This window comes from Cyprinus carpio, chromosome B12 (assembly GCF_018340385.1).
Source record: "Cyprinus carpio isolate SPL01 chromosome B12, ASM1834038v1, whole genome shotgun sequence".
Lineage (NCBI taxonomy): Eukaryota > Metazoa > Chordata > Actinopteri > Cypriniformes > Cyprinidae > Cyprinus > Cyprinus carpio.
Genome location: NC_056608.1, coordinates 20,782,070 through 20,809,244, shown reverse-complemented (window position 1 = coordinate 20,809,244; position 27,175 = coordinate 20,782,070). Strand labels below are relative to the sequence as shown.

Genomic DNA, 27,175 nt, shown 5'->3' with positions numbered 1-27,175 from the left:
TTTAGGAAATACAAATAGAGTAGAAGTCGAAATATGAAGCAATACATATTCTAAATAAAGACAAGTCAATTTTGTGGAACGTGCACATTTTTTGTGGTGACTTGATTGCAACTGACTTGGTACATCCATAGCAAGTCACCAAGACCAATTAGTTAAACATAATTGATAAAGTAGCTCAGAAAAGTAAAATTAGTTGATTGAAAATTAGAAAATCTATCCATCTCATAAATGCATTGAATTTCCATTAAACAACTGCAATTACAATTGCCAATAGTTGCTCTGCCTTCTTATATTTGCACTCCTAAATGGTAAGAAGCAACATGGAGTAATTTAGTAAAATATTTAAGATGGTAATTTGCAGTGCAGAAGATCCTTTAAAAAGCTTTGCTGTGTATTTTTATAAAAGTTGCAACTAGTATTCCACATTTACCTCCAGAACAAATTATTAAAATGTAAACAACATAAGCTAAAATAATAATAATAATAGTAAATAAAATCACAAAACTAATATGCATGAAAAAAGCATTTGATTTGAAGTATAGAGTCAGATGGCATGAATGCAAAAGTAATTTGACCTGAGATGAAATGCTGCTGCAGAGCAAATCACGGGTGATTCTCTCCCCAACAGTTCAATCAGAACACAGTGTTGCTGAACAGCACATCTCAAACTTATATATTACTGATAAATGTGGGTGGGCCATGACTGGAACAAATGTACTTTCTCAAACTCAGCCTTAAACCGGTTTGTCCATTCATTCAATGCATGGCATGTTATGGGTCCTTGACCTGCCATTTAATGGTTTTACTTCCTTGTATACATGGATAGCTTTGCCTTAGACATTTGTCCCAAGAACCATACACTATTACAGTATACTATACACTATGTACTCAACCATCTAGTTTATGACTTTTTTTAAGATTCATTTGTCGTGCTTTTTTTTTTCATTTGGTACATTACGTGCATGATCTGGGTATTTAAAGTGTACCTTTTCTTTGTGGTATACACACACACACACACACACACACACACTTCAAAAACATATACATATATATATATATATGTATGCTTAGTATGTGAATTGGAACTTTAAAAATTATCTGTAGATTAGTACTTGCCCTTGTAATTATTCATTCATACATATAAAGAAAAACCTTAAGATCTATGGATACAGCTCAATCTCTTATTACAAACTAACTCCTGGTCAAAAATGCTGCAAAGCAACTTTCAGCATAATGACAGACATGGCAGTCATAAATGATTGTGACTGGCTGATCAAGATTCTTTTATTCATATTTTAAGAACAGATAAAGACATATAAAGATAGACACCCACACACAGAGAAAGAAAGAGAGAAGAAAAACAATTTCTGGTTTAGTCCCTAATGAACTTTCACTTTCAATAAAGCAATATTATATTTGCTGTGGTGGGATATCATAACTATAATGTCTGATTGCATTTTAAAAAAACAAAAAAACAAAACAAAAAAAAAACATCCTGAGTAAATATGCAGATCTTACTATCATAGAAGAAATATAAAAGCTGCCCTTTAAACATACAATGAAAATAAATTGTGACTGGCTGCCAAGCTCCAAAAAGGACACAATTTCACAGTTGCATTCAATTAACAAGAGATTCACAAAAGACAATGTTTACTTTAGAGAATATAGAGGAAGATCTGAATCTTTTTTAGTATACAGCATTTTTTTCTGGGACATTTTACAAAAAAAATAAAACAATCATAAACACCACACCTGAGTATACAGCATTTTTTTCAAACCCAATAAACAGTTAACATATCAATAACAAATAATAAAAAAAAAAAAAAAAAATAGTAATCACAATTATTACAATTGCTGTTTTTAAGAAAAAAAAAAATTGCTTGGGAAAAAAAAAAACAAAATATGCAAAATAAATAATAACTAATAAAGCATACACACCACTCAACATACAAGATATATAACAATTAAATATTTATTTTTTTAAGAAAGCAATTCAAACTGATTAGGGACAACAACATAATGTGTGTAAAAATAAATAAATGAATAAAATAAATAAATAAATAAAAATACGGAGTGTAACAAATTAAATGGAGAAGAAAACGTCTTACTTTCTAACAATAAGGTCCTAATGAGGACAGCTGTCAACTCCATTAACACAAACTTCCACAAAATCCACTTATTCAGCTCAATTTCACACTTGGTTGGAAAATATCTGATACATAGGGAATCATTTTGATCCTGAGATGTGCCTTGATCAGCAGGACAGCTCATATGCACAATGCTGTTGAAATACTGAATAACCAGTGGATTGCAACATGTTTGTCAAAAAAACTAAAAACTAAAATAAAAATAAAAAATAACAAAAAATCAGTTTAAACCAACAACATTTTAATTAGAGGACTGTTGTGCCTACTGAAATTTGGGGCGTCTATTTCTGTGTCATGCAAAGTGTTTAGGTTTGAGGGTATACACATGAGAAAAACTAGTGTTGCAATGCAGCGAAAGACAAAAGTTTAGTATTTAGTTCATTTTACGTTTTGTTTTTGGTTTTGTGTAAATGAAAGGGCAAATGAGAGCAGCTCTGTTATCGTTATGATGAAAGCAAGCAGGCAATGCGAAGCAAGAATGATCAACATCCAACAAAAGCAACCACTATGCGGAATCCAAACATTAAAGTGCAAACCACTGTTGGTTTCATTTTGGATGCAGAACATTGCAAGTCATTGGCAGGTTTTCAAACTTCAAACCTAACAAACACCTCCACAACAACAGGACCTGTTTTACAAGGCTCGTCAATCAGTGCAGTGAACCGAGAGCTACATCGGCACGTACAGAATGAATACCACATGACTTACAGTAGGCTACGTGATTAATTTTTTTTTTCTTTTTTTGCCATTCCAGATTGTTGCTGTGCAAGTGGGGCCGCTGAGGTGTAAGATGTCATCGGGAAACTCCAGCATCACCTGTCCAACAGTGACAGCAAGATGCTTTCACGGGTTTCGTGAAATCTGAGCAAGAAAAGGGAACACAATGAGAACTCAAGGATGGAAATCAAAGGACAGGACTGAAAAAGTGGCATCTTTCTTCCCACAACATTTATCGTTAGAGTAGTTCTGATCTTTGCAGGAGTCTGTTATAGAAATCGGTAACACTTCAAAGTTTACTAACTCTGATAAACCTGAACTAACACCAACTAACAACCTGAAACAAACAAAAAATAAACATCATAAATAAATCAAATTACATATAAAATACACAAACGTTCAAAAGTTTGAGGTCAGTAATATAAACAATCAAAAACAATGATCAGCATATTAGGTGTTTTCAGAAGGATTTTTATTTAAAAAACAAAATGTGCACACTGACAGTACACTGAGTTAAATTAACAAACAACAACTTTGCAAATAACAGGACACATTTCCAAAAAATTTACATTTGAAAATAGTATTAAGATAGGGTGAAAACGGTGAAAAACTAGTTTTAACTTTTGATCGAATAAATGCAGCAAAAAAGATTTCACTTTAGTTTTTACTATCTCTTTGATCGAATAAATGCAGCTTTGGTGGAGACTTCTGTCACGTGTGTTTATGAAAACTTGTAAAACAAGTTTTGAGGCAAAAATAATCTTATCACTGCCTTATCTTAAAAATAGTATTAATTAATGGAGCAGGGGTGCGTTTCCCAAAACCATAGTTAGCAACTTTGTTGGTTGCAATGCAATTTCCCATTGTTAACAGGTTACAAACTATGGTTTTGGGAAACGCACCACAGGATGACTGGAAACCTCCATACCTTACTAGGTTTTTTTTTTAAGCGTGCAAGTACGGAGGTGAACAAAAACAATCCGTGGCGACGGTTTTGCAATCCGTCCCCTCAGTTTATAAATCATACTCACGAATTCTTAAACTGTACCCTCGGTTTAACAAATCGTGCCCACGGATTAATAAACCGTACCCACAAATTCATAATCCGTGCACACGCTTTCAGAATCCGTTCCCTCTGGTTTGTAAACTGTACTCATGGATTCATAGAGCAATGTGTTAACGAATCATATTGTATATTGTTTTATTGCATATTATTATGTGGAATAGGCCTACAGCAAAGTGTCTTAAGTGATTCTCTATCAATTGTAAGGGGTACGATGTAGAATAGATGTGCGTCAAAATCTTGTTTAATTTGTGATAATCTTAGCACTTGATTATTATTGTATAATAAACCTTCCATTGTGACTGACTTTGGAGTCATTTGTTCCTCTTTTGTAAGTCGTTTTGGATAAAAGCTTCTTCTAAATGCATATGTAGCATAACCTAAATGCAGTGGCACCTGCAGGTGTACGGATACGCACTGTGTGTACCACGAGCGCTCAGACTGACCTGAGATTTGCCCCGCAAACATTTCAGCAGTAAATTATAGGCCCGTGTGTCCAGTATTTCTGTTGACTGAACCAGTCATGCCCTTATGAATTTATCAGTCTTTTACACGCCAAAGTCAATTTCTGCGTATAATATACAGAAACAGAAAATCGTGCTGTATGTACTTTCATTAGATCAGGTTAGACTACAAAATGTGAATAGTGAAAAGTTCTTCTGGAATGCAAACAATTAATTTTAAAGCTGTTTTTAAAGCATTTGCGACATGAATAATAATAATAATGATAATAATGATAATAATAATAATAATAAAATAGGCCAATAAATAATTCACATATCAGACAAAATTGCGTTGCAGCAAATTCTTTACATTTTAAGGTATTTAGAACCGAGCAACATAAAAATCTGAAAATATAAGTAGCTAAACAATTATAGGACAAAGTTTTACATATTATAAGGCATTACAATTTGTGTTTTATTTTTAAATTGAATTAGAAAATTTAATGAAATTATAATCGGGCCTGTTTTAGGCTTTTTCTTATTTTTTTTTATTTTAGATGGGGATGAAAAAAAATGACTCGCCATCTTGGACGTGCCTTTAGAGAGAAATGCATCTTTATGGATTACATAGGCTAGTGAAAGAGTTTTTGTTTTTGATTTGAATTATTTCGTTTTAAAGTAGTAATTTAAAGCTTTCTATAGATATACATTTGTATATACAATTAGGTGTATTTTAAGTTGTTTCTGTAAGAAAAAAAATTCAATTTTTATTTATTTTAGGCAAGTCGTGATGATTTGAGAAGGCCAAATTGATCATATGATGAACTTACTGCTGCCGCTGGCCGCTTGGTCGTTACCTTAAAAAAACAACAACTTACATTTAACTAACAAAAAATGCTCCAAACGTTTTTATAAATGAACTAAAAATCTAAACGAAGTATAATCACCGTACGGGCTCCGTACTTTTCCATTGCACACAAAACGGAACTAGTTTAATAGCTGAAACAATCCTATGCTTTTTTTGGGGAAAAAAAAAAAAAGACAAAAAAAAACATTCTGGCGACCCTGCCTAAATGTATAATAATAATAATAATAAAAATAGTTATTATTATTATTACTACTATTATTATTATTTAAATTTATAGACTAAATAAATGAGTGCATTTGTCATAAAATACTTAATGATTCCTTTAAAAATAAATTTTATTTACTTTATTTTTAAATAACCTTTTACAGTTTTGGAAATGTGTTTGTGTACTACTATTAATTCTTAACATGAAGACTTATTTTGGTGATTTTATTATACTAAGCTTCTCCCCCCAGATTTATAGATGCATGATTCACTGTTAATGTTTTTATTAAATAACTAGGCCTATAATAACATCACATTCAGTTAGAGAGCAAAGGAATGACAACGTAACTGGTACATTATTTGTTTTGTATTGCTTTTTACCTTCTCTCGAAACTCTATTGGGTTTTTTGTTAAATGAGGGAACCGTTTAAGAATTCGTGAGTACAGTTTATAAACTGAGGGGACAGATTGCAATTTCCCTCGTACGGTTGACTTCGCGGGCTCGAGTCTTGCTATGGTATGCTTGTAGTCATTCACCTCTAATGCTGCCCTTAAGCAGATTCTTCACTTTCTACCTTTGGAAATTGGTCATATTAGACAGAATTTGAGAGAAAAAAAAGGTACTGTACATTTTGCTTAAATTTAAGTCTACTGTTACAGAACACAAATGACTCAGCTGCCATACAAATGAATCTATACAGGTATTAAAGGGGTCATATGATGTTGCTAAAAAGAACATTATTTTGTGTATCTGGTGTAATAAAATGTGTTTATGCGGTTAAAAAACACATTATTTTCCACATACTGTACATTATTGTTTCTCCTCTATGCCCCGCCTTCTTAAACGTGTCGATTTTCACATGGTGTGCTGTGATTGTCCAGCTATCCATCGCGTTGTGATTGGCCGAATGCCTCAAGCGTGTGACGTAAATGTTACGCCTCTTAACATATTGTGATGCCTTGCGATCCACAGTGCAAAGTTGATGTATTTCCTCAGCGACCAGCACGGATCAGCTCCAGGCATGACAAAGCGGATATGGTCCTCTTTTGGAAGGCCAAACAAAGTAGTTTCGCTTTCACAGTGAAACACACAGCGTCTATACAACATAGCAGCGGCAACAACAATACTACAACGAGAATAAAAGGTACGCCTTCTTTCTTTGCATCTGGGTGGCATTATGCAAATCTCCCCACATACTGACGTAGAGATGAGGGGGTGTGTTAGAACGAGCCGGGGGGTGTGGACGAGTCTCAACTTTTATAAAGAATATCTCTTTGGATTTGAGACTTTAGTCTTTGCAACTTTACAGATCTTCTTTATTCACCAAGAGCTTGTAACACTCCAACGAGAAAGTAAAATTTGAAAACGCATCATGACCCCTTTAAATTACAGCTATACAATATTTTGTGCTGAACAAGTGGGTTTTATGCCACTTTAAAGAATAAACTCTGTATTAGGAACAGCTAATCTCAAATACAAATTGAGTTTATATTTCATACAAATCAGTAAAACCAATGTAGCTCATCTTAGTTTGAAGTACACATGAAATGTGCAACTTATTCACACCTTTAGTCCAAAGATTAACAACATCCTGGATACAATTTATTTTCAAACAGAATTTTTGCATACAGAGGGAAGGAAATTGGAAAGAGAGTGGAAAGCGTTCTGAAAGATTATATATTTGTGGCTACATTGTACTGCAAGACAAAGTTTATAAGAGAGACAACATTAATATTGCAGTTTGCAATGACACCGTCTACATAATACAATAAATACTCACACACACAAGTTTTTATATATTGCACATTCATATTCATATATTTGGAAATAAAAGCCAAAATGTGCAAAAATTACAATTATATATACCACGCAAAAGGCACTGTGTCTGTGCATGTCAGCCATAATTACTCCATTACGAGGACATCTTTTTATTCATTTAAAATATTTGCAGCACTTCAGATGCTACAGAGGTTGAATTGTGTGCCTCTAAAAATGGACAATACAAGACAAAAAGAGTTTGATTAGCTGTCAATCAAACTTTGTTGTGAAGATGAAGCCAAAAAATAAAAATAAAAATGAATAAAATGCTGTAAAATGGTATTTAATTGTTATTAGCCATTGTATTGACTAATGTGCAGGATCTTATTTTAAAGTAATACCCATTAATACATTAACAATTAAAAAAAAAAATGCAATACTGTGCCATTAGTATAGATTATTGTTTTTAATTTTTTTTTAATTGTTGGCTCTTGAAAGGTATTCTCCAACGTGCCATACAAATAAATCATTTTAGGAGTGTACATATTGGCAACCAAAAAAAAGTACATTATATATATACACATATAAAATATATATATTTAATCAATGTAAAATTTTAATAAAAATATCCCAAAATCTACAAAAAGACGGACCCTCTTGAACGAGAACCAACCAACTGAAAACAAGCCTAATTCTGGTGTTCAAAATCTCCCAAATTTGAAGCCTTACACTGGACTAATCTGGAGTGCTACATGTTTCTTTGTGGATTGTGAGGGCTACATTCTTAAGCTACTGATTTTAATGTTAAAACTCCTCCTAAAGGAAGGCCACCTGATGACGGGACAGAAAAGGTATGACAGGGAGAAGTTCTTCAGTGTCTCAGTTAACCCACTTGCTTACTCACTGTGACTGCTTAGCCCTGTTTTTCTTTGGAGAGCTCTGTGTGAAAGCCTGAAACACGTGCTGCTGTTTGAGAAAGGAGTCTTGTGGATCTCCCATGTGCAGCTGAGACAGAAGAGGCTTCATGCACCGGCAGGGCCGCTCCGCCCTAAAAAGAGTTACAAGAAATAAGAGCAGCCATATACATGCTAGTAAATCTCAGTGTTAATGCTACCTGAAAGTTTGCACACAGCTGTGATGAGATTCTCCTGTCTGCAAACTTACCTTACAACAGTACACATAGATAATAACATAATACAGCCATACACACAGAGACGCAAGTTTATATCCCATGCTACAGACACCTAAAACCACTGTTTTGGTGTCAATGTGACTGAGACTCTGGTACCGTTTCGATAATGTGGAACCCGCTCCATGCAATTCATTTCCCAGTGACTGACTTAGTGTATATGGAAACAACGGAATGCTGTGTTTGATATACATCAGGTGAACGGAAGATATAAGAATTTACAGAGAGTGAGAATTTAAAAAAGAAAAACTCTCTATAAAAACAAATGACAACAACAAAAAGAATTGCAAGGTCTAGCTTGGCGTTTACAGCTGACACTGAAGTCATGTGTCAGTTCCCACCTGAGTAAGTGCCAATACCAGAGCCAAAGCAACTTTCACAGCCCACACACACAACCACACTCTCCACAGTCTATTGTCCTGTGATTCCCATCAGTTTAAGGCTCTTTAAGGCAAATGATGGCACATGCAGAGCGATAGAGAAAGAGACAGAGGATAAAGAAGGGCACAAGGCTTCAGGGAAGGCTCAACAGGATTGGCTCATAGCTGGTGTACTATGCTGTCAGTGTGATTGATGGATACAGGGCCGTCCTGTCTCAGTCTCTGCCATTGAAAAGTCGTGCTAAGTGATCCGACCTCCTCTTCTTCATTCTCTTGCTCTTTAGCAAACTCCATAAAAACCTGTAGAACAGGTATACACTTTCAGTTAAATGTAATTAGCTATGACAGACAAGTATCGCAAAAATCCTAATTAACAACAGTTTCTTTGCTTTTTTTATAATGCTAAACAAGATCAATTCATCTGAGAAGAAAAACTGCACAAGATATTAACTTATTTACAGAAAATGCAAAGTCTACTTTGCATTACTCCACTGGCAATTTTTAAGTCTAAATGTCATTAAAAAAAATTGATAATTAATATCATATTTTTTATATTTAAAATTAATACATAATAAATTAATTCACAATTCTTTTCATTTAAATACATAAATACATTGTAACATACTTGTTCAAGCGTTGACTGGGAGAAGTTGTACTCTTCAAAGTTAAAATTCTGTTTAGCTGTGAAGAAATTAGGAGAATGGTCAAAAAATTTATTCTTCACAAAAACTGTGTAGTTGTTATGTGTCCATTTCTTACCACTTTCTAACTGAGCAAAGGACTTGGCTAGCGACTTCACATCTTCCATTGGAATTTTGTACACCATCAGTGTGGCAAAACTGCAAAGATCCAAGACATACACACAGAATTAACATTTCTAACTCATAGAGGTTTTACATTTTACTTTTATGCCAGACACTGGCAGTTTTATTCTTCAATCATGATTTAATCTGACATCTTTTATTCTCCCATTAAATTTCTAAACCAATACAGACACTCATTACCTGTCCTGACGAGCAGCGTGGGGAAATATCTTCAGTATCTCTTTGTGCAACAGCGCTACCTCCTGGAGACCTGTGAGCTCCTCCCTGAGATTAATCTCTAGGCTGTAGCCTCTCCCAAACTTCCCCTTCAGGTGCTGAATAGAGCCAATACACCTGCAGGAGGCAACATAAGAACATTTTACTTGCTTGCTCAGAAATTCTCTTCATGTTCACGTTAATCCATGCCATTTTTAATTGAGTTTTATATCCATCTCAAGCCTCACCTCAGCTGGCCAGAAACCATGATGGCCACACGGTCACACACAGCCTCGGCCTCTTCCATGTAGTGGGTGGTAAATAGGGCTCCTCGCTGTTTGTTCTTAAAGGCAGCTCGGATCGCCCTCCTATTGGAGTGAACAACAGAAATGTTCACTTTTGCAGACCTGTTTTATATGTTCACGGTTCGATTATATCAAGTAACATCAGTGTAGTAAATTTTACCACATGCGTTGTTTTGATTTGGGATCCATTCCTGTAGATGGTTCATCCAGCAGAACTATCTGAGGATTTCCCAGCATGCTTAGTGCAAAGCACAGCTAGTATGAAAAAGATTAAAAAATAAGCCTAAAATACAAAGTCTGGTTTTTCATGATAATGAATTCTTTTTTTTTTACTTGCCTTCCTCTTCAGCCCAACAGACAAGATTTTAGCCTGTTTGTTAAGATGATCCTTCAGCTCTAGAGCATTCACAACACTGTAAAGACACAATACTTAAGCCTTGCACTGTGGTGGTCACACTGTATAATGTGGTGGATAAAGAGTCACATTAAAAAAAATGTAATAAAATAATAAATAATAATAATATTTTATTTTTCCTCAAACAATTGGAGCCTTGGTGAAAGTGAGATAAAAAAAAAATCTTACTGACCCCAAACTTTGAATAATAGTGTAAATGTGAAAAAAAAAAAAAAATAAATAAATATGGTACCGCTTAATGATATTTGGGATATCATGCTGCCGTAGCCCCTTTATAGCAGCATAGATCTCCAGGTGCTCCTGTAGAGTGATTCTAGGCCACAGAGGGTTCACCTGAGGACAGTACCCTACATGTTCCAAGGGGTTTTCCACTTGTTGGAAGTCTGTTCCGTAATCTCCCATTAGAATCTAAAAATAAATATCAAACTTTAGTCATAACACACTGAAGACATCTCATATGATCAAAAGAACTCATAAGAGAACACAAACCTGTCCAGCAGTGGGTTCAGTGACTCCAGACAACATGTGCATGATAGTGCTCTTTCCTGCTCCATTTGGTCCCAGCAGACCCAAAACCTCACCTGAGAACAGACCTTTGGTCATTAACTGCTTGCTCTCTTTAAAATCATTACTTACAGTACATCAAATCAGAGGCAGACTCTACCTTTGCGAACACAAAATGAGACGTTCTTAGTGGCCACTTTCTTTCTTTTGCTGAGCGAAAATCCCTCCCTCTTGCCTTTGTACTGTTTGCTGAGGTTACTCACCACTACCAACGGTTTCTGTAAAAGTTAGATTTTTCTATTTTTAATGAGTTATCGGACAATAGTGATTTGAGTCTCTTAAGACTACAGAAAAGTGGGGCTGTACCTCCTCACAGCTCTGACAAGTCAATGCCTCCTTCACTCGAGCTTTCTCCACCTGAACATCCTCATCCTCATCCTCACTCGTGTTCTCCTCTGGCTTTCGCTGAGCTTTGCTCTTCGCTTGGGAGGAAATCCTGGAGAACAAAGAGAATATACTTGCTTATTTGCTGATAAAAAAACTGATTAATTAATTATAAAACAAATTAGTAAAATGGTTTAATATTCCTCATTGTATAAATATGTCAATAATAAATATTCTGCATATAAGATAATAAATGCCATTTTTTGACTGTTGTACCCAATTCACTTCCATTCTTTATACAAGTTGTGTCATTTTATTCCTGATCAGACACTTTATGCAAAAATGTAGTCTGGTATTTAGTTTTATGCAGACAGACCTGCAGAGCTGATCATTTTTCATGGTCTTCCCTCCATATCTAATCTCAAGCCATCTCAGGGTGAAGAGCAGCAGAATACACTGGATATATGGCTATGGACGACACAACAAAGATTCAGTGTAAAAGACATTATAACACACTTTGAGACAATAAAATGATATTTACAGCAACTTACAGACACAACAGAGATGAAGAGATTCTTCCACAGGAAATCATCATCATGAGGAGACTGAAGGAAGGTGGCCTAGAATAAAAATACTTGTATTAGGTTCAATAACAATATGGACATTTCATTTATAACCTCAGACATCGAGTATGAGTCCTGTAAGTAAAGTATTACCATGGTAATGCAGTTAAGGCAGCCCATGAGAGGGTAGAGTGGACTGAAGAAACACAGTGCAATGTGTAGGAGATGAGCCACAAAAGAATACTTATTCACAAGAGCCACCGGGACTATGGATGCAGAAACCACACACAACTACGGAAGAAAAAAGAAAAAAAGAAAAAAAAATTGCTTTAATTCCTTCCTACAGACACATTTGTATTTGAAAGATAATTTCAAATATAAATTAATTCACAATATGAAATATTATTTCATTATAGACCTTTTCATGATTTTTTTTTATTTTTAAGTTAATTAATTTCCGTTCTGGTTTTAAATGATATTTCCAGGTTTTTCCACAGGAACAGGTTTATTGTTATTATTAAGATTGTTTGAAGGTTGTGGGAAAGTTTCTTGAAGACTCACCATCATGGAGACCCCTGAGAAGAAGTCCCTATTGCTCTGGACCTTGACGAACATGAAAGATATGCAGTATGTGAAGAGAACCATGGCTGGAGCGAAGCCAATCAGACACAGAGCCTGAAAATAGAGTAAAGATAGTAGCAGAGTTGTCATATGCCGGGGATGGCAAACATCAGTCCTGGAGAGCCGCAGCCCTGCAGAGTTCTGCTTCAACCCTAATCAAACCAAGGTTATAATCGTTAATGAAAACGAACGAAAAAACGAAAACTAGGCAGGAAAAAACATTGTCATTAACTGAAAAAAAAAAAAAAATGAGGCATTTAAAAAAAAAAATAACGATAACTAACCAAAACTGTAATGTGTGTTTGTCAAAACTAACTAGAATAAAATAAAATTATAGATTAAATGTCCTTAGTTTTCGTCTTTGTCAATGTCCTTCATAGAGCAAATAACGTTCAGCTACATTTCCTTTCCCTGCGTCTCTCACTCACGCGTTTCTCTCTCTCTCTCTCTCTCTCTCTCACACACACACACACACACACACACACACACACACACACACACACACAGCCCCTCCCCTCCGTGCACACCACGTCTCCATGAGAATGAGTGTTCGACGTTGAAAGCACGTTCGCGAAAAGTTGGTATCTCGTGAACACCTTTACACAATCACACATTAAAAAGTGGTATAAAAATATTTTTAATTCTGAATATAATTTTGTCAGTGTGTGAATGTCAACCCAAGAAGCGATTGCTACTTTAGAAAGTTAACTAGTCGCAAGTTTGAGGTAAAATGCACTTGGGTTGTCGATACACTATATAAGCTGTGATTCAAATTTAAATAATGTTATGTCATTTGTTTACTCTTACACTAAATGTTTACTGCTTCAATCCAGATGAGTAGGCTATTATAGTATAGGGTGTGAAAATATGGATCATTCTTTTTATTTGTTATTTTTGATGTTCTTTTCTCAGATTGAGCTCCCTGACAATCTGACAAAAGTCTTGTTGTGGCTCAAAAATGGGTTGAATACATGCGCTTCGTGTATGTCGTCTTTAGTCTGTTGGCTCTTTAGGTTTTTTACTGGCACACGTCACTTACACATTTTGCACTTACTGCGGAGTGTTGAGACTGTTTACATATTTGTGCTCATATGTACACTTTATGTGCCCCCTTTTATTTTTTTTAATGAATTAATATTTTCTAAAATTGTATGATGTTTTTGTTGAGTTATTATTACAAGATACTTTTCCTACCTTTTTGAATCTTGCCCTGATAAATAACCCAAATTACAAAAAAAGACTAAAACTAACACTAAAACTAATAAAAACTAAACTAAAACTAAGCATTTTCAAAAAACTAAACTAAACTAGCAAACCCACTTTAAAAACTAATTAAAACTAAACTGAATTTGAAAACAAAACTAAATAAAAATAAAAACTAATAAAAAAATGCAAAACTATAATAACCTTGAATCAAACACACCTGAACAAGCTAATCAAGGCCTGGAGGGTTTCTAGGAAGCTACAGGGAGGTGAGTTTGAACTCTGCAGGACTGCGGCTCTCCAGGACCCAAAGTTCGCCCCCCCTGTCATATGCTAATGCTAACATCTGCTCTGCTCTTTATGCTTAAATAACTTCTATTTTCATAAAGTCTAGTGGAAGCTGGGTGAAGCGTTTTCTTACCACAGACAAGGTATTATAGAAGGTTAGCAGGTTTGTAGAATGGAAGGCAAACAGGGTGCTGGTCATACAGATTAAGATAAGATAATAGAAAGGGACATCAATAGCTGCCTGACCGCACCAGTACGCTGAAGGAACAAGACCAGAGATCCTCAGGATCGAGCGACACTTCAACTGATAAAAAAACAAATAAAACAGTGAAGATAGAGAGGTTGCATTCAATGTAAAAACATTCTTAAAACATCACTGACATATTGTTGTAGAGACATTCTGATAAAATCTATTTAAGGGGACCCCTACGGATAGGGGTCGGTAAGATGTTTTAATGTTTTAGAAGAGTCTCTATCAAGGCTACATTTATTTGATCGAAAATAAAGTAGCGTGAAATATTATTACAAATAACTGCATTTAAAAACAAAAAACAAAAACATTTATTCCTGTGATGCAATGCTGAACTTTCAGCATCATTAAAAGTCTATAGTTTCACATGAACCTTCAGAAATCATTCTAATATGAGGATTTGCTTTTATCAGAAAAGTTCAAAAGAACTGCATTTATTTATAAAAAGAATGTTTTGCAATGTAAAACACATTTGTCAGTTTTGATCAATTTAATGCATACTTGCCAGATAAAAATAATGAAGTTAAAATAAGTTTTTTTTTTTTAATAATAATTATACAAATTTTAAATTTAAACTATCATTATATGAAGTAACAATCCACATATATACCTCTTTGTCTCTTGTGTGGTCCATTGCAAAATAGGCTGGCATCCCAGCGGCCAGTATCCCAAGAATCACACCCTCAATGTAAACCAGTGCATGGGACACTTTACCTGGGATTTGCTAAAATGCAGACAGAATATAGCTGTAGACGCTCACAAGAAACAACAATAGCAGTGTTCTAATGCACTACACTTACATAGTAGAAGGGTTTAGTCCATGTTTTAATGTGTCCAGTGCCATTAAAGCCCCTCAGGAGGGCGTTACTGAGCACATTGACAGCCATAGGCAAAGAGTGGATAGTGGTACTGTTAAATGCTAAAATGTAGGTAAAATTCTGGTATTGAGAAACAAGAAGAAAGGACAGGAGGGGTAAATAAATATTTTTAAGACCAGCCAGTGTTTTAATTAATTTTCAACATAGAAACAATCATTTCAGAGCAATGTTGAGAAATGAATTCCTAAAATTCAAACTGTGGAGTGTAAAAGCGTAGAGACGTAAACCAGTTAACCAGTTGGTATGAAAACATGCAATTCTCTTTCTCACCTCACTGGATCCTGTCACGTTGATGGCGGCGCTGACAGGTGCAGCAGATATGTAGTCCAGTTCTTCCATCATTTCCACTTTAATATCCTGAGACTCCAGATTGTGGATGAACCCTGACAGGTCAGAGTCTACCACAGAATACAGATGTCAATTAACCAAACTGGCTAATGTGAATTGACAACAATTGTCAGTATAATACACACAAGTACTGTCACAGACCGGTGGAGTTCTGCACAAGCAGACTGGTGGTGTACTTGCGAGGAGCCTCGTTGCGGTGCAGCAGGTATATAGGTGATAACAGTCTTTTAGGAGAAAGACTATGAAAGTTTCCCCAGGCCACGAACAGCATAAGCATTACAATTAAGAACACTAGAAACAGCGTCAAACTGGGTAAAAGAAAGGAGACAAAAGGATGACTTGCAGCTTTGTATAACAAATGAATCATATGGATAATTAGAATAATTAAATGGATCATGCATCCATCACCTCGACCTGTTCTAGTACTACCTATCCATATACCAACAAACCAAAAAACAAAAAAATATCTACAAAAAAAAAATATATATCTATCAATTTTGGGTCATATCTATATATATATACAATTTTGGGTCTGCAAGATTTTGTATTTTTTTAATGAAAGGCAAACATGATCAAGTAGTACTTGCTAGCATGTGCTCACTTGTTTATGATAGATTTTCTCTCTCTCTTTAGGTTGACCATGTGCAGCCAGGCCACGGTGCTAAACTGCTGCCTCCAAAGGGCTCGACCAGTTACTGCATCCTGCCTGCTGTCTGAAAACATCAGCAGCCGCTGGTCTGTGTCATCCATAGAGGACGCGTCTCCCTCGTCTTCCTCCTTTTCTTGGTTAAACACACTGTAATCTACCAAAGACAGAACCCACACAAATAGAGTAGGCGTTATACCTCTTGATCACTGTGGTGGTTCATTGTAATACTGATTAGTTTCATGTAGTTCATGTCAAGTGTTGAAGTGTTTCATCTGAACAGAGATGCTTTGAAACGGTTTAGATAGGTGATTATCTTACCAGACTGATCCACTTCTGCCTCTGCCTCCAAGCGCAAGAAGACATCCTCTAATGTTGTCATGGAGACACCATAGTTAATGATTCCCAGGTCAGGTCGACAGTCCAGCTCCGCGAACAGCCCTGGAGTGCAACATGAGTGAGAGCCGAGAAGAGTTTAGTTAGCATAGAAATTGTTAATATTATAGGATGCAAGAAACAAGAAAACGAACCACACACACCAAAAGCACTTCTTTGCACTTCTCAACATTTACTAACCCTCATGTCAATACAAACCTAGATGCAAGTCATACAGGTTTGGAATGATATGAAAGTGAATAAATTGAACTGTGAGCATGAAGTAACCATAGACTTCATATAAAAAGGCTACCGACAATAAATCTACATAAATAAAAATAAAACACCACAGTCCTGGTGAAAGCATGAAGCAATCTGTTGCTCCGCAGGCCATATGGCAGTGTGGCACATAGCAGATGGTGACATGAGGGCAAACAGAAGCGAGACCTGGGAAAGTGTCTATGCTCTCGAAAGGCAATGTGAATGTAAGCTCAGCCTCTTGCTGCCTTGACAACTGAGCCTTGGGAACATGCTGCTTGACCAGTGATGTGGTGTTGTCCACTTCACAGCCTTCAGTTACAGACATTCTAGAAGAGGTTTAGAATGACGTGTTAATGTAGCAGCAGCAATGGGTGACAGGAAGAAAAAAAATACATACATACACATAGAATGTCATAAATATTTAACTTTTGGCACTTATTTTAAGACTTACCTAAGTTGGTAGCCGACCCCATACTTGTTCTTCAGGTACAAAGAGGAACCAACACATTTCAGCTGTCCTTGAGAGATGACAGCTTTACGATCTGTGTGACAGAAAATGCAGTCAGAGGTGTGTGGCATAAATGACTGATGGAAGAAAAGTGAAATATGTTCAAAGTACCTGCAAGTATATCTGCCTCATCCATGTAATGAGTGCTGAATACAGTAACTCTGCCTGCTCTATGGCTCTTCAGTAAGGACCAGACCTGGCGTCGAGACACTGGGTCCATACCAGCCGTTGGCTCATCCAGAAGAAGGATCTGATTCATAAGCAAAAGGACATCGAGGGAGGGGGATAAATAAGCAAATGAATCAAGAAGTCAAAGGTATAAGCCATCAGACATTTACCTTTGGGTCTCCGAGAATCGCTATGCCCACAGAGAGCTTCCTTTTCTGGCCTCCACTCAAGTTTTTCGCCTGGGCGTCCATAATCTTTTCCAAATCCAGATCCTTTAGAACTTTTCTCACTTAAAATGAGAGATATTTTAGAAATAGAAATTCTAACAAAAAAGCATGAAGTTACTGGATGTTTCTAGCTTTATTGAAGATTTTTTTAAATACTACCATTTCAAATTCTTGGGTCGGTACATTTTTATTCAGCCAGGACAAATTAAATTGATCAAAAGTGACTGGAAGGATTTTTACATTGTTACACAAGACTTCTATTTTAAGCAAATTATGTTTTTTTGGTAACACTTTAGAATAATGGTCCATTAGTTAATGTTAGTTAATTAATTAACATGAACAAACAATGAACAATACATTTATTACTGTATTTATTCATCTTTGTTAATGTTAGTAAATGAAAATACAGTTATTCATTGTTAGTTCATGCTAATTCACAGTGCATTAACTAATGCTAACAAGCACAACTTTTGATTTAAATAATGCATTAGTAAATGCTGAAATTAACATCAACAAAGATTAATAAATGCTGTAGAAGGATTGTTCTTGCTTAGATCATGTTAACTGAAGTAGTTAACAAACATTAACTAATGGACCATTATTCTAATGTGTTACAGTTTTTTTTCTTCATGTATGTATATTATATATATATATCATTTTTTTATTGTTTTCAGAAATAATTTTTGCATGATCATGTCACACTGAAGTGAACATTCAGTGTTGCCATCAATTACATTTTAAAATATATTAAAATAGAAAACAGCTATTTTAAATTGTTTTTTTTTTTTTTATTTAACTATATATTTTTATATTATTTATTTTTAATCAAATAAATGCAGCCTTGGTGAACATAAGAGACTCATTTCACAAACACCAAAAAAAAAAAAAAAATACAAATAAAATTCCGTTCCCAAATTTTTGATTGGTAGTGTATCTATGGATAAAAGGAATTAAACAAAAAATCCATTTGAAGCCAAGACCACTTAAGTGTGAGGTCACTGTTGCATTGTATAATGAACGTAATTAAACGCAGTGTGGAGCTGATGTCAAATCAGCTTTTTTGATGCATTGTATGGGAAACTCTTTTTGAATTTCCCACACAACGAGTCAACATGCGGTCAGAAGGATGTGATCTCTAGATCCACTGGGAGTTCCTACCTCACCATCAATATCACAGGGCAGGATCCCTTTGATGGCAGCAAAGATTCTCAGGTGTTCCTCAACAGTGAGCAAATCAAAGATGATGTTCAACTGGGGGCATATACCAACCAGCTGTTTCATCTCAGCCCTCTCTGCTATCTCTGCCACAGGAGAGCCATAGATGGTTGCTGTGCCTATGCGTAAAACACAGAATAATAGAATCGTTAGTATAGCAACAGTACAACTTCAATTTTCAAAATTAGCATCTATGCATCACATGTCTGACCTTCTGTAGGGGGGCAGATGCCACATAGGATGTTCATGAGGGTGGATTTTCCTGCTCCACTGTGACCCAGCAGGGCAGTGATCTGACCCTCATAGATGTCAAAAGTCAAACCTATAGATCACAAATGTACAGAAGACAAAACATTCACATACACATCAGAGCCAGAAGTCTGGTCATAAACTTCATTTTTAAGGCCAAGATCATGTGCACTCTGGGACTGTTTAGTACTATGGAGGTACTAAAGTGTTGCAAATACCATTTTGTGCTGACTTTAAGCATTTTATTTATAGTATACAAAAAGTAATTTAGTCCTCAAATCCATAAATGCTGAGCAAGAGGATGCATACATCATTTGTGTATCAAAAACAAGGAAGTATAACAATTTGGACACAGGTGGGAAGCCTCACCTCTCAAAGCCTCCACTTTGGTGTCTTCCTCTCTGTAGATTTTACGAATATTGCAGATCCTAACAGGAGTAAAAAAATAAAACACAGAAATGGATATTAAATGGGTTGCTCTGGCTGGGTGCCAGCTCTCTTCAAGCCCAATTCTATCCAGGCTTTGAAGGATTTAAACATACATCAGGTCTAAAAACATTGCTTCTTTTTCAGAACTGCTCTCTAAATCGCTTTACTGTTCTGAATATGGAGGTACAAAAAATAAAATAAAATAAAGATAGATCTAAAGATAGACAGACAGATAGTTAGACAAATCGATAGACAGACATACAAATTGTGGACCACTGGTCAATTTGTGTTTCAAGTCTGCACCTGATAACCTCTTTGCCTCTAAACTCAGGAGAAACCGCCTCCACCGATTCATCATTCACTGGGGTTCCGTTGACCTCGCCCTCATACACAGAGCTCACCTTCACATAGCGCTTAGACCAATAGGATGGCTGTAGGAAGTATAGCACTGAGCGCCTTGTGCCAAACTCGCCTGAAGGAAGAAATAGACATTTATGTGAGAAGGTCACAAACGCCTCCATCCCAGTTAAGTTATAACTAAGACAGATGTTTGTGTGTATTCTTTAGAGCAGCCACATAATGATTTTTATGGCATCTTTAAATGATTTTAATCCTTTAAAGAGAACAAACTGCTGCAATTTAAATGCTGCAATTTAAATATATATATATATATATATATATATAAGAAAATCTTATATATATATATATATATATATATATATATATATAAAGTAAATCTCAAGTATCAAAATCATTCTGAAGTCACATTAAATGGACAGTGAACAAACTCAGTCTTGTTTCCAGGCTGATCAAGTTAATTTGCATTGGTATAAATCTGTATATGACACCTGAATATAAACACAATTAAGAACTGGATCTGTACTAAAACACAAAGAGAATTTCTGTGGTTAATAACTAGTTATGCAAAATCCCTTGGCTCTAGTAGTCACCTGGTAGCACTTGGTCCAGGTAAATGGCTAAAAGCAGATAGAGAATGCAGTCCAAAAACAGCATGACCATAGGAACATAGAGGGCGTGAGGACCACTGCCAAGAGAGGAAAACACTGCGCCGTCCCCCTGAGCTTCCAGATACACCACCTACACATACACACATAAACAGTGCCAGAATATACACTATTTCATGTATGGGATTTTGAACTTTTTTATTGTTAACCATAACTAACTACATTCTGACCCCAAACTTTTGAATGGTAGTATACATTTTTTTATAAAATGTTTTTAATGTTATTGATTTTATTATAAGAAGTCTCTTGTGCTTACCAAGCCTTCATTAATTTGATTTAAAAAATCCAGTAAATGTAATAGTGAATTTATTTATTTATTTATTTATTTTTTTCTATTTTATTAAATTTTCACTTTCAGTGCCACATGATTCTACAGAAATTATTCTAATATACTGATTTGGAGGCCAAGAAACATTTCTGATTATCTATGCTGAAATTAATTGTGCTGCTTAGTATTTTATTTTGCATAACTGTGATGCATTTTCTGTTTTCAAAATAATTTGATAAATAAAATAGTTCTAAACAACAGCATATATTTGAAATAGAAATCTTTTGTAATATTACAAATATTGTTACCGTCACTTATGATCATTTTAATGCATCCTTGCTAAATAAAAATATTACCTTAAAAAAAAAAGAACACCCCAACAAAAGTGTACATAAACTACTTTGTGTTAAAATGTTCTAGGCTAGAGTACTACTGATTTGTTATTCAAATCATCACTATTCTCATATGCATTTCTTGGCTAACGGTCCCACAACCAAGGTGACCGTCATTAAGCCATGGACACCATGGAGCGCGTTTGTGGAAAAGTGTGTTACCTGGGCGATGCCGATAGAGAAAGCACTGGGAGACAGAAGGCAGAGGAGCCACACGGCTGACGGGGCGAAATCTCTCATCAGCACAGTGAAAAGAGATAGACACGCAAACACAAAAGTCAGCATGGAGCCCACTGTACTTGCAAACTTGGGCTTCTTAAACAAAGGGATCAACATGAAGGAGAAGAAAATCTGTGGGATATTTGAAGAAAGGTGTGAGGTCAGCAAACTAAAATGTAACACACTGATCTTATTGTGTTCAATTCATCATCTCATGTTAAAAAACAACAGACCCTTACATTTTTAAGTCTTAATGTCACATTTGACACCACTTTTCACAATACAATCAATTCCCAATGTAAAAAAACAAAACCTGTCCAGTATTTTGTTCACGTTATATATCCTGTTCCATTTAGAAATGTCACATTATGGAAATAACTCGCAAATGTTGTTTCATTTCTTGAAGAAAATACACTGTAATGCTGACAAAACTTCATGGCTAATGCTTTCTTGAAGAAATTCTGTCAGATATTTCACCAGTACTGTCATACCCCACTGACGCAAAAGAAATCCAACGCAGCAGAAAGCAATTTAGCCTTGGAAAACGAAAATGAAAACTAATAACACATTCAGTATGATCCCAGATTAGCCTGTCACTCTACTCTCATGACTACTCTCAGTGCAGCCAGAAATCGAGACCTTAGGCCAAACGAGTGATGGCCATTTAAATGGCTTTGCGCACTCTAAAGCTTCGAGTCGCTATTGTTCAGGATGTGATTGGAGGGTTGCTAGGACTTACAGAAGATATTCCATAGAGGAAAATGAGGAGGAAGATGACAAAAAAGTTGCTTTTGGAGAACAGGGGTGTACAGGTTGCTATAACAGCCATGAGAATGGACATGGTCGTCACTAATGCAGCATAGAGGAGGCCCCATGAAAGCCTAAAGAAATCGGAAGAAAAGTTTACAGACTGACCATTTATACATGTTCTAAATTGGCTATGAATTATAATGTCATAATTCCTGCAGTGGATACACTTACCAAAAGGCAGAGTCATACAATCCCATCATGCCCATTGTGTCTTTCAGCCGCTGCTCTTTTTCAGTGACCACGTTGACAATGAGGAAAGAGACAAAGGGTGTAAACGCCAGCACTAGGTATATGGAGATCAGGGCATAATGGGACCTCTGGACCTCCACTGTACCCGGATGTCCCATCATCACTGCACGCACTTTTAGTTCGTTCCACACGGGACGTTTGGTCTTCATCTGCAAAAGAATGAAGACGTAATTACGGAAGCAAAAAAAATCATACCACTCAGCAACATCCTATTACCATAAAAACACTGTAGAAATCTGATACTACAAAAGATTTCCATTTGAAATAAAGGTTTTGAACTTTTGAGCCCTCTCTTCATTAAAGAATCCTAAAAAAACTGCATGATGGTTTCATCACAACTGTTTTCAAGATTGATCATTTTTCAACAGCAATAATAAAAAAAATCTTTCTTGAGCAGAAAATCAGCATATCAGAATGATTTCTAAAGGATCATGTGAAGACTAGAGTTATGGCATCTTTTAGAACATTTCAGCTTTTATCAGTTAATATATGTCCATCCCAAACTTCCGCAGGCATATGCACTCCATTTTAATAGCTATAATGCTTCAATACCAATAAATTATTAATCCATGCCATTTCAAACCTGTATAATGGCAGCATCAATGAGAGACTGCAGCCGTATGAATCCAGAGTACCAGTAGTTGGTGGCATGGCAGTTGACATAGTTTGTGTAACAGCTTGCTGTGGATAAAAAAAAGAAAATACACACCCGTCATACCAGCTCCTTTCATTACAGATCACATGGTTACAAAGTGAATGTCATTTGCATTAAAAAGGAGGTCGCCAATTAACCAAAGAAGAAGCTAAATCAGGTGCCACAGCTGCTGTGGCTTTATGACTTCAGCACTGAGTGATTCTCACTTATTGATTCGGTGAAGTCGATAGGCAGAGGGACTTGGCCAAACGGGAATCGCAGAAGGTACTCCATCGAATCCAAGAAGACCACTCCTACAAAGCCATCAGGATCATAGAGACTGGCATTGTCCAGTTGTTCCTCAGTGGAGAACATCTCTAATTGCTCATTCATGGCTGCGGATTCAACACCCACAAACAAATGAAAAGAAACGCACACAGCGAGTACTCTTTAAAAACCATCAGTCAACACTACCACACCATTAATTAGCAAAACATTCACTAACATAAAATAATACACCATGCAAAACTATTTAACTGTTTGCTTTAAATTAGAAACAGAAAAATTTAAATTATGCATAAACGTTACAGATTTTATTTTTGTCAACATAAAAAGCTACATTTGGTAAAATGTAAACTTTAAAAAAAGAAAATTCAAGAAATACAACAATAAATCTGACGTACACAGTTCCCGTGCCACCTCTTCCATGATGTGATTGGTGACATTGTTGATGGGGGTGTAGCCGAGAGCTTTGAGTGACAGGTTCCGTTCATACTCCAGCTCCTTGTTGCTGATACTGCCGTATGAGACATGAGGGTTGATGGTGCTAACGAGGATGAGGAGGCCCAGGAGCAGCAATGGCAAGATCAACTCCTGCGAAGAAAGAAGAGCAACAATTACATTTGACAAAGAAATGTTGTGTAAAATATACTGTCCTAAAATAATAATAATAATCTTCCAAAATTTCAATAATATAAAAAATAAACAACAAAACAACCTTCCTCATCACCACCACCACAAAAAAAATAAAACAAACAAAAAAATCCCAACCATGACTATTTCATAATACAATTCATTTTGTTCCATTTACAACTGCTTTCCATAATGGATCATAACAATTTTAACTTTACAAAGTCAGTTTAAAAGTACTTAAGTGTTGATGGTAGGTGCTGACGTGAACTAGTGGAACACCCATCCAAAAAAAAAAGGCAAATATCCATAAAAAATTTTCTCTTTCTGATTTAAAGCAGAGAATAAACATCCTGCTGGGCAGTAAAACTAAAATACTAAGCAGCACAATTAATTTCAGCATAGATAATCAGAAATGTTTCTTGGCCTCCAAATCAGTTATTAGAATAATTTCTGTAGAATCATGTGGCACTGAAAGTGAAAATTTAATAAAATAGAAAAAAATAAATAAATAAATAAATAAATTCACTATTACATTTACTAATTTTTTTATTTTTTTTTCTCTTTCTGATTTAAAGCAGAGAATAAACATCCTGCTGGGCAGTAAAACAGAGTGGATGGGCGTAAATAAATATTAAGAAACAACAGTGCTGCATGATAAATTGTATTTTATTTGTGATTATGATTTCTTCTTCTCTCTATTAAGCATAACTGCCTGTGATATCTGCCAGTCTAGATCCCCGAGCAAACCACACAAGTTGACATTCTTTTGATTTGTGCTTATGTGCAATAATTCTGATTAAAATGTAAAAAAAAAAAAAAAAAAAAAAAAATAATTAGCTTGATTATTAATCACTTATATTCATTGAGCAAAATAATTCTGATTAACAGTTTAACCACTGTTAATGTGTAATAGCAAGGCCATTTTTTTTTTTCAAGCAATTTCTTCTTAACATTTTCAAGAAAATGAGACTTCATATCTTAATTTTACATCTCGAGTAAATGCATCTTGATTTAAGGATGTTTAGATATTTTCGTATTGGAAAACAAGGAAGAAATACTGAGGCAGATATTCATTTTTACAATGCGTGCAACATTTACTGCCATGACTTTACACATTTAAGACTTCCTGCTATGATTTAAGACCTTGATTGGTAGAAATACAAGTTAACACTTTTTAGGGCACACAAAAACCCTGGGTTGAAATGGACATTTCAGTCATTTCTGGTGAAGACTTCAGAGGGAGCTCAATACCGTGGCAAGAGACGTGCAAAAGCTTTAATAGTGCAACAGATTTGGAGCGGAGAAGAAAGCATACGAGTGGCAGATGAAAGGCACCTGGAGACTCTGTTGTTTGGTCCTCCATTTGATCAGCAGGTTTTTGTAGAGCAGGCTCCTCGTTTGATGCCAGACTCCGGCATCTCTTCTGGTTATAGGCTGCATTCTTCCAGCACGCTTCTGACTGGCACGTGGATCAGAGAGCTGCAAAGCAAAACACAACCTTCTTATTGCAAGTTAGGCCTTTTTTTTTGCTTTGAATTTGTCATGCCAACAGTATGTTTCTTCACAAATCATAGTTCATAATATTATTCGGCAAAGCTAAGATTAGATAAGATGATAAGATGCCACTGATTAATAAATACATAAATTAATTAAAGATAATTGCGAATTTATATCTCAATCTTTTTCCTCATAACTTAGTTTACATCTGCCAATTCAGATTTTTTTTTGTTTCTGAGTTTATATTAAACAGTTCTACCCCCACAAACAAAACAACTTATGCTATTTTATATGCAGCTATTAAACTTTTTATCATTCACTACTAAACCTCGTCCTCGAAGTTTCCAATGTCACGACTGGTAACACCTAAAGCAGAGTGAAGGGAAAGGCGAGTACGCAGACAAGAATACGAGAAAACAGCTAGTTAAGAGTGACAGTGTGCTTCTAACTAACGTTACCTGTAAAACACAAACGAATTTTTATGCAGAATGTTATTGCGGGTTCAGGAGGTCGCGTGCACACGACATGTTGCGCGTGCGCGCGCGGGGCAGGCCAATAACGGCAAGGCTGGGCTTTCGCGTCTTCTATTTTCTTTAAAATAGAGTACATATGTGTTCTTCTAATGTTCATAAAATAGTAGAACAAAACGAGAAAACTACCGATGTAATAATACGTTTTGTTCGCTTATCTCGGTGTGTAAATACTGACATTTAACGCAAAGTGGCTAACAGCTTTACGTCAAGCTTAAACAAGGAAGTGCACTTACGTATGAAATACATTAAGACATGTCTTTCCTTTCCTCCAAATTCGCTTTATTCTTTCCAAATAAAAATCCTTTGGGAAATAGATAAACAGAGAAGAGATCCAGGGCGGGGTTGTCAACACTACTTGCGCCTCTGCCAGCTGCTGGACTGACCAGTCATTCAACCAATCAGCGCAGCGCTACAAGTTACGAGAGTCGTGATTCGTCGATGTAAAGCAGACCAATCACGAGCCCTCAGAACTTGTAGGACTTCGCTGATTGGTTGTGTGGTTTGTAATTGACGTCAGCAACACACCTCCGACGCCAGCTGCCTACTGTAGGTTCCTAAAAGGGAAACATTTGTATACTATGACTGATTAAATAATTTATCATATAGAAAACAAGTTATTTTGCATGTTTGTGAAGGTTAGTTTTCCTCGCATGTGGGGTGGGTGCATCTGAAGGCCTCCAGGCAAAACTGACTGAGCTTACGAATGGAGAATACACAGAAATACTGGAGAAGGGAGATGCCATAGGTTTGGATAGATAATGTGTGTAAAACTTATTAAAATCATAAAATGTGTAATCCTCTGCAACCTCGGTCACCTGGAAAGGGGTAGATGAGAAAACGTATCTTTTGAAAAACAGACTATCAGGTGGTTTTCTGCAATGAAAGCAAGTGTTCTGAAAAATAATAAACAATTGTGGAAAGTGCTGGGAATGATGTATGATGTAAGAATGGTCTGTACGCTTACTGGTCAGTGACCAACAACAAAAATGTACAAAGATGGTAGTCTGGAC

At 35.8% G+C, this 27,175-nt stretch overlaps 2 protein-coding genes across 5 annotated transcripts in view; both read right to left on the bottom strand.

Annotated features, from left to right (window-relative positions):
* LOC109065077 (IgGFc-binding protein-like) overlaps positions 1–650 on the bottom strand; it is a 34,333-nt gene extending 33,683 nt beyond the window's left edge. The window contains 1 exon segment of the mRNA XM_042735940.1: positions 576–650. The gene's annotated coding sequence lies outside the window, so the exon portion shown is untranslated.
* Positions 651–7,023: 6,373 nt separating this feature from the next.
* On the bottom strand, positions 7,024–26,557 carry LOC109107482 (cholesterol transporter ABCA5-like). Of its 4 annotated transcripts, none has more exons than XM_042735935.1 (39): positions 26,399–26,557; positions 25,471–25,614; positions 23,907–24,096; positions 23,451–23,618; positions 23,173–23,270; positions 22,512–22,738; positions 22,270–22,411; positions 21,474–21,662; positions 20,577–20,724; positions 19,930–20,098; positions 19,567–19,625; positions 19,160–19,270; positions 18,892–19,067; positions 17,677–17,796; positions 17,450–17,588; positions 17,282–17,372; positions 17,017–17,156; positions 16,516–16,635; positions 16,150–16,351; positions 15,690–15,856; positions 15,471–15,598; positions 15,123–15,260; positions 14,933–15,046; positions 14,206–14,376; positions 12,522–12,635; positions 12,114–12,251; positions 11,949–12,017; positions 11,774–11,865; positions 11,380–11,509; positions 11,174–11,291; positions 10,999–11,090; positions 10,742–10,917; positions 10,432–10,507; positions 10,255–10,349; positions 10,038–10,157; positions 9,775–9,927; positions 9,530–9,609; positions 9,396–9,451; positions 7,024–9,070 (listed from the first exon to the last, which is right to left on the bottom strand). In XM_042735935.1, the coding sequence occupies exons 2-39, from the start codon at positions 25,573–25,575 to the stop codon at positions 8,930–8,932; spliced, it is 4,962 nt and encodes a 1,653-aa protein (XP_042591869.1). In that variant the 5' UTR covers positions 25,576–25,614; positions 26,399–26,557; the 3' UTR covers positions 7,024–8,929. The 4 variants fall into 4 exon arrangements, with proteins under 4 accessions (XP_042591869.1, XP_042591871.1, XP_042591870.1 ...); XM_042735937.1 differs by lacking the exon at positions 26,399–26,557 and adding an exon at positions 26,091–26,184; XM_042735936.1 differs by lacking the exon at positions 26,399–26,557 and adding an exon at positions 25,961–26,093.
* Positions 26,558–27,175: the final 618 nt, after the last annotated feature.

Coding starts and splice junctions, on each gene's coding strand:
- LOC109107482 (XM_042735935.1), bottom strand. CDS start 25,575: ATGCAGCCTATAACCAGAAGAGATGCCGGAGTCTGGCATCAAACGAGG. Junction 17,589..17,676: donor CGATTCTCGGAGACCCAAAG/GTAAATGTCTGA, acceptor CTTATGAATCAG/ATCCTTCTTCTGGATGAGCC. Junction 16,636..17,016: donor GAGCATAGACACTTTCCCAG/GTCTCGCTTCTG, acceptor GTTGCACTCCAG/GGCTGTTCGCGGAGCTGGAC.